This window comes from Notolepis coatsorum (genome assembly GCF_963971535.1).
Source record: "Notolepis coatsorum genome assembly, chromosome: 8".
In the NCBI taxonomy this organism is placed as follows: Eukaryota; Metazoa; Chordata; class Actinopteri; order Aulopiformes; family Paralepididae; genus Notolepis; species Notolepis coatsorum.
This window is the reverse complement of record NC_140172.1, coordinates 140,029,895-140,044,276: the sequence shown is the minus strand read 5'-3', so window position 1 is coordinate 140,044,276 and position 14,382 is coordinate 140,029,895. Positions and strand designations below refer to the sequence as shown.

The 14,382-nt window shown below is 37.9% G+C and overlaps 1 protein-coding gene across 1 annotated transcript in view; it reads left to right on the top strand.

The window, feature by feature from the left end:
* LOC311233609 (V-set and immunoglobulin domain-containing protein 1-like) overlaps positions 1-13,265 on the top strand; it is a gene marked incomplete at both ends in the record, with an annotated part of 34,874 nt that extends 21,609 nt beyond the window's left edge. Inside the window, 4 exons of the mRNA XM_084320576.1 lie at positions 7,572-7,727; positions 11,002-11,118; positions 12,262-12,403; positions 13,145-13,265. Of these exons, the coding sequence (XP_084176702.1) occupies positions 7,572-7,727; positions 11,002-11,118; positions 12,262-12,403; positions 13,145-13,265 (536 nt within the window). The remainder of the gene's footprint in view (positions 1-7,571; positions 7,728-11,001; positions 11,119-12,261; positions 12,404-13,144) is intronic.
* Between the last annotated feature and the right edge of the window lie 1,117 nt (positions 13,266-14,382).

Below are 14,382 nucleotides of genomic sequence, written 5' to 3'. Positions count from 1 at the left end.
CCGTGTACTGTATGGCCAGTAATTAAAGTACATAACTAAGTAGTGGTTTAATAATACCATACTCTCAATACAGTCAGGGAATTGTACCCCTCAGTTACATTGATAGTGCAATGTTTTTATACCGATCCAGCTGATCAGCGTTTTTGTGTTCAATACGAATGCCGTTACTGGCAATCAAAGAATCAGAAACAACCCGCCCCCCCCTTTCATGCATTCATGATGAAACATAATACCTATTATATACATTTGATTTGGGAATAGTAGCGTGTCCAGGCAAGAAACGGCAACGTTTATAGTAGAATTCACGTATAAGGCTATAACTCAGGCTTTTGGGAATTACCCCAGACCACTCTGAAATTATACTTATATTCACCACAAGATAACGTGTGATGGAAAAATTATCTCTTTTTTGCATCTTGGACGGAAGAAAGTCACTGTTGTTCCCATAGCTATAATATAGAATATAGATATAGCTCTACAAACAACGTGACACACTCCTATTTTTAAAGCGTGGCATAGCTACAACGGGACCCGTCTAATCCCCGGCGGTCAATGAGTTAACACTATGATCACTGCGGACGAGTTTTCACGTCATTCCGAGCTATGCTCATTCTGCCGAAGACGCCGTAACTCGTCTTTGATGTCAATATTTCAAAAATCTGTCATCGAAATCATATTTCCTTTCCGGAGCCCTGAGACACACTGCTGATCTCCTCTCAACTCTCTAGCGGTTCAAGAGCGCCATCTGGTGGCGATCGGCAGATCGCCAACCGGATATTAACCTTTGAACCGGTAGTGCTCATCCATATGTGGTCCGGCCACTCGCTATAGCTCCCGCGACTCCATCTTGAAACACTGGATAATAGATCGCTCGCCCTAACTCAATAAACAACGTTATTTGGACGTATATACTATTATACAACCTGGAAATGGATCTGGCATTTCTACATCCCATAATAGAAAAAAATCTGTTCCACGCTCATCTGCCAGCGGCGCGAGGAAGCCACGGTAAGATTCAGCGTTATTTTCTAACGTTTTCTATACTAACTGATCTGATGAACATAAATTATGACCCACTCTGGATGAATCATCTAACGCTGCCCACGGAATTATAAACGATCCCCCGCCCATCCGGTCATCATCAGATGATGCGTAGAAACTTTTAGAAGTACGTGCAGTTGAAATTTTTTATCTCGCACAGATTTCTACCAAACTGTATTTGATCATCAATATAATGCATTTGGGGCTATAAATCACGTTCTGAAGAAAGCTGCAGAAAACGATAAAAACATACTTATACTTTAGACCATATTTTAGTATGAATATGTGAATGAAAAAGTTTAACGTTGCTACACACTGAACAATACATATAGGACATTGAATGGGCCATAATAATGGCAATTTAGCAATAGAATTTAAAAAGTTATAGCCCTGCAAAGAAGGGGAACTTCTCCATAGACAAATAGAGCTGGCGAGGGATGGTAAATTATGAATTTAACCCATGGCGATTAAAGTGTTAATAACACGTTTTAAAATGAATGAATGAAGTTTATTTTTTACGATCTTGTTTACAGACAAATCAAACACACCCGTGTGGACTTGCAAAAAATTTAAAAAAATAGAAAATCACAAATGTACATATTCAAGGCAAGCTCACACACAAAATCCAAAATCAATGACCGAAAAAAGGGAATAGGCTGAAGCATTATTTTTGCCTATCCTTTACAAATTCTTAAAAAACAAAATATATTTTAATATAAGAAAGAAAAACTTAAAATATGCTGCAAGATATAAATTGTTTTAAAAGAAAAAAACAAATGTTTGATGTTTTACTCAAAACGGTTACTCCTGAATTATTTTATCCTTTAAGGCTTTTTTAAATCTCCCCTGAGAAGTACACAACTTCAACCCATCAGTAAGGCTATTCCATAATTTAACTCCCAAAATTTAAACACAGCTTTTACATTAGTTCTTACCTTTTTACATGTTTTAAGAATACACAAGCCTTTTAAATTATACTTTACTTCTCTTGGTTGAAAGAGACATTGAATACAAACTGGTAGGCTTTTACTCTTAGCACGAACATTTTTTTCCAAGGTTTTTATGTACACCATATCTACAAATTTTAATGTGCAGCACTTTATGAATAATGGATTTGTTGATTCAAGGTTACTAGCTTTGTTTATTATTCTAATAGCTATTTTCTGTAGTTTAATAATAGGATCTATATTTGTTTTATAAACATTTCCCCAGACCTTAACACAATATGACATGTATCATGGCACAACAAGTGAATATATATGCAATACATGCAAACATTTCTGATTTAACCGCTCCCTTGTTTTGTACAGAATGCCAACAGATTTGGCTAATTTACCTATGTTGTATATGTGGCTTCCAACAGAGTTTGTGATATATAATCACACCTAAGAATTTTGTTCCATTATACTCTTTCAATTTCGGTACCATTTAAATTCTGTTTAATTTCACAGTCGGTAGGAACACCACCAAATACCATACATTTTGTTTTGTTTTCATTAAGAGACAACTTATTCCTATCAAACCATTTCTTTAACTTTATCAATTCCCTTTCTACTGTTTTCAATAATTCTTTGAAGTCCTCCCCTGAACAAAGTAAATTAGTATCATCAGCAAACATAACAATCTTCAAAATATTCGATACTGTAAAAATATAATTTAAATAAAGTATAAATAACGTGGGTCCCAATACGGAACCCTGTGGAATACCAGAAGTTACTCTTCTAAGATATGATTCTGTATTATTAATGTTTACATATTGAAACCTATTATTTAAATAACTTCTTAACCAATGATGAGTGACACCTCTTATTCCATACTGTTCCATTTTTTTGTAAAAGCAGGGAATGATCAATTGTGTCAAATGCTTTACGTAAGTCAATAAATACACCTATTGAGGGTTGTTTTTCATTAATTGCTGTTGATATATTTTCCACAAAATCTTTCACTGCTAAGGGTGTTGATCTATTGCTCCTAAAACCATATTGATGGTCACGCAATAATCCATATCTTTCAATAAAGCCATCAAGTCTATTTACAAATAATTGTTCGAGTATCTTTGAAAATTGAGGTAGCAATGTTATGTAAAGGATAATGTATAGCTACGAGGTCATTGTCGCAAAATAATTGACCGCCACGGAGTTCTGGAACACCGAGGCGCAGCCGAGTGAAGGTCAATTATTTTGCGACAATGACGAGTATAGCTATACATTATCCCGCTTATTACATGGCTAACTTAATAACAATATACCTAATTCATTTTACACCATCGACAAGATGAGATCAAATGCAGACGCAGTTGTTCTGTTGCTCCTCTGTCATCGGCAGGTGTGGACGTGATTGCACCTGATGATGTAGTGCAGCTGTGCGAGATAAAGCTGGGAACGAGGTTATAGCTTTCGTGACTGCGATCAAAATGCTTGATTGTGATTGGTCAATAGCGCTCGGTTTCCCATAACAGCGGTCATTATTGCGCCGTTGCCCATAGCAGCGGTCAGTTATCGAGAAATAATTGACCGCTGCTAGGGGTAACGGAGCGCTATTGACCAATCACAATCAAGCATTTTGGCTAATGTTAAAACGCCATGTAATAAAGGTCTATAATTTGATATAGTATGTATGTCACCACTATTAAAAATTACATCACTTTATTCATAACTAACATTTAATTTATTTTAGTTAGATAAACAAAAGCAACCTAAATAATGTAGATGATGATAATATTAATAAAAGTATGTATCTTTATTCATAACTAACATTTAACATTTCATGTATTTTAGTTAGATAAACAAAAGCAACCTAAAGACTGTTGTACATGATGAAGTACACCACTTTTAAACTAACTAACATTTAACATTAACATTTCATTTATTTTAGTTAGATCAACAAAAGCAAAACATATTACAAGGTTACCTGTTGGATTATTGAGGCATATGTTCAAAGGTAAAACATCTTCTGTGAAATTATGCATAAATAATTCTTTATCGTTTCCAATAATAAGGTTACTGTTACAATCTGCCCTGCTCTCTCCGCCCTGCCTATCCAGAGACTCATGCACAGTCCTATACCCCCACCTACTGGACAACTGCCTCTACTGCCTCTGCTTGTTATTATTCATTTGTGCCTTGTCAGTCTGTCTTTAATTCTTAGGGTACTCCCTGTCATGTTGTCCATCCCTGCATATCTGTTATCTGCTGTTTTCCCTTGTCTGGTCTAGTGTTATGTCTCCAGTGTGTGTGTGTGTGTGTGTGTATCTTGTGGTTACTGTCTAGTGTTGTCTCATTGTGTTTATCTGTTTAGTCTTTAGCCTAGTCTGTGATTCCCCCCCAGGTGTCCCTCGTTTCCAATCAGCCCTCATGTCTGTGTATATATGTGTGCTCCCCCCTGTCTTCCTTGTGGATTCATTGTTTCGTCATCCTGGTTGTATTCTGTATCCTGTGCATTCGTGAAGCTCCCTGTATCCTGTGTTTCCTGTGATTGCAAGTAAAAGCTCTTTGATTGTCACCTCGTCGTCTCCAGCCTGCTCTCTCAAGGTTCTGTTCTGCGTTTGGGTTCCAACACACCCCCACACCGTAACAGTTACCCCATGAGTACTTTAAAAAACATCCTCTAGAACAGGGGTTCTCAAACTTTTTCATACCGCGACCCCATTTTATTTAGGATTTTTTTTGGGGACCCCACACTTAACGATGAATGACAATCTATCGCGTGTGTGCCACCACTCTAATCAATTGGAGGACGAGCACATTTGCGAATGCTTAAACTATATCTTAAATTAAGGCTATGGGTCTAATACACCCATCGCTTATCAATGACTTGCTTCCAGTCAACATGTACGAAACAGATTGTTTTTTCATCAGTACATTTCCGTTTTTATACCGTTTTGAATACAAGTATAATTTTGGAGATAAAACAAATAAAAATAAAGATTCCGCAGGAATAGCCCTTTACTGGAATACACACAACACTTTGTCATTTTCCGGCTGATTTATGAATAGTTTTCAAATAAACACTAGATTATCGATAGTATATGTACTTATGCACGCTAGAGAAGCGGGCTGAAAAATCGATTATCTATGCCATGCCTGGCGCTAACGTTACGCACACACTGTACACACACAGGAGACACATTGTGATCGCTGTGAAAAAAACATCTGATTACCCCAATACTGGTAAAATAAAGTCCTTACCTCAGATCAGATGTTCTGCAAAAAGATTAATCCAATTCCTGATCGCCATTCCAAATATCTATCACGTTTATTGATCCAACGTTATAATCCGAGACACATAATCGACGCTTCTTCCAGTGCCCTCAGTGGATGCAATACTGCAATAGTCTCAGGTTACATGCCTCAGAAGTAAAATGTGGACCCCGGAGTTTTTTTTTCTGATGCATTCCCATCGACTCCATTCCAATGGGTGCAATACCATCCGGGAGACGATAGGGGGCGGTATTTGCCATTTTCAAGATCAGAGCCATTCCCAATGATAACGTGAGGCTGGACGGATGATGTCTCGTTATTGGCACACTACGCATGGCGGCCAACAACGAGGTTTCTCGTCGTTGGCACCCAATGTGTTAATGTATCGTGGAATTTCAACGTGGAATTAAGGAATATCAAAATAAAAGCACACGTTCTTGAACTTGATCATGCATATTTATTAGAAAATGTAATTACAGCACTATGTTATCAATACACATTTATGAAACGAGGCATTTTACCCAAAATATGTTGCCAAATTTTTTATTTTTTATTTTAATTTTTTTGCCAATGCTCCTATCCCCATCGCGATTACTCATGTATATGTGTATACAGGGAATAGGTTTGAGGCGATAAAATCTCTGAGCGATCGCTCTGCCGCTCTGTCCTCTAAGGGGGAGGAGTTCTTTCAAAAGGTAGGTGATACTGCCACCTGGCAGGATTCGATCGTCATTGCAATTTTAACATAGGCAGCGGTGCAAGGGAGATACAGGGAGGTCCGCGCCGTGGTTAGAATGGGGATCAGAGAAAAAATATCAAAGGATCAAAACCCGAGTATACTCGGGTTTTGGCGCTCAACGGTTGGCGACGAAACCCGACTATACTCGGGTTTGGCGCAGAAAGAGTTAAGATAAGATATTCCTTTATTGATCCCCTTGGGGGAAATTCGGGCGTCATAGCAGCATGCGGAGGGGAGAGGGGAGGTACAGGTATGGGCAGGGTAATAGTAGAAAGACATAAATATAGGCAATAAAATTTGGTCTGAATATAAAAATATGAGAACGAAATAAACAGTGTAAACAATATAATTAACTCTGAATATAAAAAGATGAGACAAAATGAACAGTGTAAACAAAGGTGCAGATGAGGGTCTGTACGCCCTATCGGTTATACGTTACAATAAATATAGACAATAAACTATTTGAATCTGAATATATAACAAAGCCCCTGTGCATGTTGCTCCAATACCCTTATATATATAATGTGATTTATTGTGTGACAATGACCCTGTGATTCAGCAAACAACCATACCCCCCCCCCCCCCCCCCCGCGCGCCTACTCGTTTTGACCATATCTAGAAGAATGGATGGACACGTTCACTACATGAATATTGCATGTAGACCAGCAAGTGCCACCTTGTCGTAACCTGAAAGAAATCCCTGAAATAGTGACCCTGAATCGCATGCCGTCTGTGAATCCTCTCATTCAGGAGTTACCAGGACAACCTCGCAGGACTCGGTATCCATGGGTAGTTTCCATGGTAACCTCTGCAACTTCCCCATTGTCGGTGGCGTGGGAAATGAGAGCAGGATTGTGACCGAGCCCTCGCCCTGCATGCAGGATCACACAGCTGGGGTCGACTAACCTCACTGGATTTCATAGTGTCAACACTTGTAAAGAAATACAGAGATAGATCGATGTTAACCGTCTGGAGTGTGGTAGTGAAAGGGTTAACCTTCTGTAGTATGGTAGTAAAAGGGTTGACCCTTTGTCGTGTGGCAGTGGGAGGGTTGACCTTCCGTATTGTCGCAGTGAAAGGGTTAACCATTTTGGTAGTGTGGTAGTGAAAGGGTTAAATACGAGAACATGTCTGCAGAACATAACCGTTTTGACTCCAAATTCTCTTGGAAAGTCCAATTTGATATGTGGGCATAAATACTGACGTCGGTTGTTTTCACTGTCGACCCAAGGGGCACGACAGTGGCTCGGGAGGTAGATCGGTCGTCTGGTTATCCGGAGGTTCCCGGTTCGATTCCCGCTCTGCCCGGGCAGCGTGTCGATGTGTCCTTGAGCAAGACACTTAACCCCCTAATTGCTCCCGATTAGCAGGTTGGCACCTTGCATGGTCGCCTCCACCGTCGGTGTGTGAATGTGTCAGTGAATGGGTAAAATGTGAGGAACAAAATTGTAAAGCGCTTGCCTTTGGATAAAAGCTGCTATATAAATGCAGCCATTACCATTCACTGTCACTCACTTTCGCCGTCCTCTCACCTCAAGACAAAACGTAATAGTGTTGTAAACGTCCCTGTTCTCTGTCCTTGTTCTCCTCAGAGCGGCCCTCTGTTCCCTACTGCTCTGTCTTCGGAGACCTGGAGTCCGGCCACATGGTCACCCTGACCTGCCACAGTGAACACGGGAGTCCCCCTCCCAAGTACTCCTGGGTCAGACTGGACCAGAAGAAGGCCAGGATGACTGTAGGGGGCACTGGTGAGTTACAATATACCATATATATATATATATTAGGGCTGTCAAAATGTATGCTTTAACTTTGGAGATTAATTTTAATTATTTAAAGCTTTAAAATAAATTAATCTAGATTAATCTATGGAGTGAAAATGTTTCACCGTTCTGAACTTTCAACAGTATATTTGCTTGTTCGGATATAAGAAAGAGGTCTAGCTGAGGTTTTGTTGAACATTTGTATTTCACAGGAGAGAAACTGCATGTATTCAAAGAAAGCTATTAAAATAGTCTTTGAATCTAAATATACTTTCTTTGTGTTGATTTTAGATTAATTCCATGATTTTACTCAAGTAAATATCTGTTACAAGCTTCGGTCTTAAGTAGAAAAATGCTATTTTTAATCTAGATTAATCTAGATTAATTACAGAAAATTGTGAGATTAATTAGTAATTTTTTTTTAAATATTGACAGCACTAATATATATATATATATATATATATATATATATATATATACATTTATATATATATATATATATATATATATATATATATATATATATATATATATATATATATATATATATACATTTATATATTTATCTATTGCATATATATAAATATATATCCATATCTGTCTGAATATACCTGCATACAATCCTTCTATATACCTACTTATACACCTGCATTTAACCCATATAACTCTGTATGATAGCATGTACAATAATGTGTACAATGTGTATCATCATCATCAACCTTTATTTATTCTCGAAAATACAATGTCGTCGAGACTTTACAGACATTTCAATGCACACATTTCTACAATATAACAATAATACATATTAATAACTATCTATATAGTACTCTTCACACATGGACCGCAGTCCAGAGTGCACCACAGCAATTCGTATAAAATGAACATAGGCATAAAACGAGCACTCAAATTGACAAAATAAAAAAACAATGCATAAATTGCAGACATAAGAATAGGTATAAAAGACAATAAAAGTAATGCAATGTAAACGTGCAGACTTAAGAATAGGCATAAAATAAGTACAATAGTACAATGTCGCTCGAAGTCAGTAGTATCAGTAGTACTCATTTATATATTTTATACCCAGTTTAATCACCTGTATGTTGTATATTACTATTCCACTTTACAATAAATGAATAATACAGTCTGTACAATACAATTAGTTTGAATCGAATTGATCTAATCGATGTGTGGTCTCCAGGTTGAAATGCACACCTTGATGTCAGGCCTCAGAACAGCGACTGTAGTGACTTCAAGGACAGAACTCAGCCCAGTCCTGAACCAGCTGTAGTGTGATAATTATGAATATTTCAATTGGAATATTGCCTGGGGTTGTTGGTACAAACTGCACCCAGTGGTAGAATGACCCAAATTGTTGAAGAAGACACCATTTATCTGGTGGCTTCCTGCCGGTTTCTACAAGGTCAATTTAAGCCTTTTGAAGAGTTTTTTTAAGACCACTTTGAATAGAATTTAATACCTATTTCACAGCCATACTGGCAAAGAAGTATGAAGGAAAAGTACTATGAAAGAAGTAAATCCAGGCTATTATCGTACTGCTTACTTTGCAGCCTGGATATTTCCCCCAAACACATTTAAACGAGATACAGAGAACTTATCGAGACATATAAGTAACTTCCTAATCCAAATTTTTTTTTAAGACCTATCAAAATCATATTTAAAGGTGCTATAGATTCAGCCACTAGATGTCGCACTAGAGCACCAGCATGTCAATTATCCAATCAGGTGCTATTATATAGATAACATTCAGCCACTAGCCTAGCCCTAACCCTAACCCTAAAATGGACTACCCCGTGAGCGAGCAGGCGAGTAACATCGATGGAACCCCTGTGCACAACATTGGCATGGAAAGACAATGTGGCAACATGGACTACAGACTGAGAAAGCTAGGCACACTGAATGCAGTCAGCAGGCCAATCATCTCGCAGAAGAGCCAGGAGCTGAGGGCTGGACAGCCTATCACTCCTTCAGGGGCTTCAAGGCAGCTGCCCAAGCTAAAAGGGAGGTCAAACTCAAATGGAGTAAACACATGAAGGAGACGTTTGAGAACGGGGCAGAACTGAAACAGGAGATGGCTCAGAGAAAAGAAAGGAAAAGACTGGACATGCTGGACACGCTGACATCTAGTGGTGGCCCCTTCACAGACAGTGGAGAAGTTGAGAAGTTCCTCATGGATGAAACTCTGGACGACACAATGCTAAGCGGCAGAGGATGAAGCGGGAGGTCCAGTTTGCCAGAGAGAGCGCCATGCTTCTGCCTGTTGACCCCATCTTCCGAATCCAGGTGACACTGCCCAATGGGAAGAGGAGGATGAAAACGGCACAGGAGTTTGGAGATGCCCTCATGTCGTATACCTAGGCAGGAGGAGTGACCGAACCACTCTGGAATATGAGAAATGCCAGCAAAGTCTTGAGAGGCTGGCATCTTCCTAAATCGTTTCCATGCCACTGTGACTCAATAATAATGAAAAAATTTATGTTTTCTGAATTTTTTTATTAAATTGTTATTGTTAACAAAGTATTCTGAATGAAGTGAAATTATTTATACACACTAGTATTAGCAGACAAAACACTAGTCAGTGCCCACACATGGTCTTGTTGGTTTTGGTCTAAAACCTCTAATATTGTTAATAATTTCCCAAATAAGCGTCATCAAATTCTAACTTTCACGATTATCACCCCACACTAGGGTGATACGTACATGCATGCAACATGTAAACAACAACATTCATCTTGGACCCCGCAAACGTTTTTTAAATGATAAATTCATGAATTAATTAATATTCTTTGGGAAAAGCAATCATTTTATTCTGCACCTTTCTAAAAGCTCTGTCGATGTATTATTTAAAATATAATAAAATAAAAAGTATTACTCTACATAAAAATGTTATCTATATCACCTTTAATAAGACCTTTTTAAGGTCTAGAAATCTGATAATTAAATGTAAGACTTTTTAAAACAGTGTGATATAGGTGTGTCTATTATTATAATTTTTTTATTGTGTTTTTGTTAGATATTTTATTGTTTTTTTTACGGGCAGTCCGGCAGAGAGAGAGAGGAAGTATGGGAGGATAGATGGGGGAAGACATTCAGCAAAGGTCGCCGGGTCCAGGAGTCGAACCCAGGCCGGCCGTGTTGCACCACAGTGCTGTACATGGTGCGCCACCCTGGTGCCCGCAGGTGTGTCTATTATTGTATGTTTTCTGTATGCTTAGGTCAAACACATGTGTCCTCTTTCCTTTAGTTACTACAACTGGAATAATGCACATCGGGAACATCTCCCAGTTTGAGTTTGGGGAATACCAGTGCAACGCTTCCAACGTGGTGGGATCGAACATCTGCACCGTGGAGCTCAGTCCCGGTAAGGTCTCACGTTCCTGCTATTATTCTATTTCTCTTATCGCTAGGTTGCTTTTCTCACACGGCACAGTAATTGCAGTTACACTTATAAAAGACACTTTAAACACTTTAACACTACACCATATGTTTATCTTTTTATTACAAAAGATTGTGCACTACCTCCATACCTCATTTTTGCATTTTGCATTACAAAAGAAAAGTTGCATTTGTGTACCTCATTGTCTGCATTTTGTTCCTCGTGTTGTACTTTAGGTTGTACTTTAGGTTTGTATATTGTATATTTTGTATAGTGGTCGGACTTTCTATTTTTACTGTATGAAGTATAATTCTCAGGGGGCTCATACCGAACCAAGCATTTCACTGTAATGTACATGTACCTACTATGTGACAAATACAAATAATATAATAAAATAATAATAATAATAATAATAATAATAATAATAATAATAATAATAATAATAATAATAATAATAATAATAATAATAATAATAATAATAATAATAATAATAATAATAATAATAATAATAATAATAATAATAATAATAATAATAATAATAATAATAATAATAATAATAATAATAATAATAATAATAATAATAATAATAATAATAATAATAATAATAATAATAATAATAATAATAATAATAATAATAATAATAATAATAATAATAATAATAATAATAATAATAATAATAATAATAATAATAATAATAATAATAATAATAATAATAATAATAATAATAATAATAAACTGTATTTGTATAGCACCTTTCATACAGGAAATGCAGCTCAAAGTGCTTCACAGCACAAAATGAGCACCTAAAGTGCAGACATATAAAATCACAGTTTTTCACATTAGGATCTAACATCCCAATATAGGCCACCTTGTTTATGGTTTGATTCTATTGCAGTTTTTAAAATAGACAATAATAAAAAGAGTAGAATAGAATTCAATAGACAGAGTAAAATGATGCAATAGTGTAGTGCAATAAAATAGTTCTGGATGACTGTTTAACAGTTTAAAACCGTCTTTACCTTCCCTGTTTGATATCCACACTTTGTAATATGTGGAATGTTTATAAATAAAACAAAACTTTGAACTTGGGTGTGACACTCACTGGCGTGACGACCTCTGGTTTTCCAGAGTTGACCGACGGCATCATCGCCGGTGCGGTGATCGGCGCTCTGCTCGGCTGTCTGCTCATCGGCCTGGTGGTCTGGTTCATCGCTCACAGAGTGAAGAAGCACAGATACAAAGAGGTCAAGGTGCCGGCCAGCGAGATGAAGTGAGGCTTTGAATGTTCACTTATTATTGTTTTTTTTATTCAACTGTGTCGGACTTGGGCAAAATAGTACTTCGGAAATACGGTTTCATTTGAACCCTTTCACTACCACACTACAGAAGGTTGACTTAAGGATGTAGGCGGGGTTTTTTACCAGAGGTGGCCAGCATCATGAAGAGATGACTTCATTCAGAATTTTCCTCAAAAAGTGACTTAAGCCGTTATTTTAAGGTGACGAAATGTAAACAAATGCCCCTCCCCCGAGACTGCGTAGTGCACCTTTAACCCTTTCACTAGCACACTACAGAAGGCTAACCCTTTCACTACCACACTACAGAAGGTTAAACCTTTCACTACCACACTACAGAAGGTTAACCCTTTCACTACCACACTACAGAAGGTTAAACCTTTCACTACCGCACTATAGAATGTTAACGTTTCACTACCACACTACAGAAGGTTAACCTTTCACTACCACACTACAGAATGTTAACCCTTTCACTAGCACACTACAGAAGGTTAAACCTTTCACTACCACACTACAGAAGGTTAACCTACATGTGATTGACAACTTGCCTGACACTATTAGCATTGTTCTGACATTGTAGGACTAAACTCCAACCATCACACAACACAAACACTAGGGAATAATTTGCAAAGTACTATTCCACCAAGGTCTGCATTAATCTAGTAGCAGTTTGCCTGCAGTTCAATATTATTATAAGGTCTCTCTCCTTCCATTAGAGCAATGCCTCAGAATGCCACCAGGGGGAGTGCTTACCAGGACGCTGTGACTTCAGAAGGTATCCCCATGGCAACTGCACCCAGCCATCTCCATGCTGAGGGAGAAGAGGCTGAGGCCTAAAAAAAGAGAAGAAAAAGGGCCGGCCAGAAACCTCTATTTAGACTGAGGCAATGCAACGTTTCTGCCCCTTTGTGGTCATGTTCAAAACTGCATGAGGAAGGGCATTAGCTAGCCATAGGGAATTTGCTATAACATTTTATTTCCATGACAGTAATATAATTTCCATATGAAAACAATATTTTTTTATTAAATATGTTTCATGCAGTGACTTCAGCCACTGGATATTATACACGCATATTTGTGCCTATAGACTTAGTATCCCACTAATACAACTTGAAGTTTTAGATAATGTTTTCTTTGCCTGTCACAATCGAATGAATGTTAACATATACATACATGGCTGAAATTGCTGAATACCGACCGTACACAAACTATTTAGATTTATTTCATGGTAAATTGGAAAATGGCTGTGTTTATATATCTCTTTTATCCAAAGCGCTTTACAATTATATGTTCCTCACATTCATCCATTCACTCACACACCAACGGCGGGGGCGACCATGCAAGGTGCCGACCGGCTCATCGGGAGCAATTAGGGGTTAAGCGTCTTGCTCAAGGACACTTCGTCACGCTGCCCAGGAGGAGCGGGAATCGAACCGGGAACCTTCCAACTACCAGATGACTGCTCTCCCTCCTGAGCCACTGTTGCTGTGTTGTGATGCAAATTATACTATATAAGAACACCAGTCATGCATGATATGTTGTTATACTTAGCATTTGTTATCTGTTATAATTTTTCAATTAGAATGTCATAGTTTTCTCCATATTGACTGTAAGGTCTTTTATGAGATTTGTATAAGCTCATATTCAGCTAATAACACTTAAAATCATTGCTATACAAACGTATTGCTGAAAATATACACTTTGACTGCTGTTGTGATAGGGTTAGGGTCTTTACTCTTGGCTACATTTGAAAAAAGAAACACAACATCACTTACTATGGACTGTATTGATCTATTTGTGACGTGAAATAAATCTCGGCCCGGTACCGGGCTTAACCTCTTCCGCCCGTGCAGTCCGGGCGCGGACCGCAAATGACATCATGTCATAAATCAAGTTCTCCAGACTGTCTGACAAAAGTTTTTTTTCCCAAACGTATTCAAGTATAAACATCATA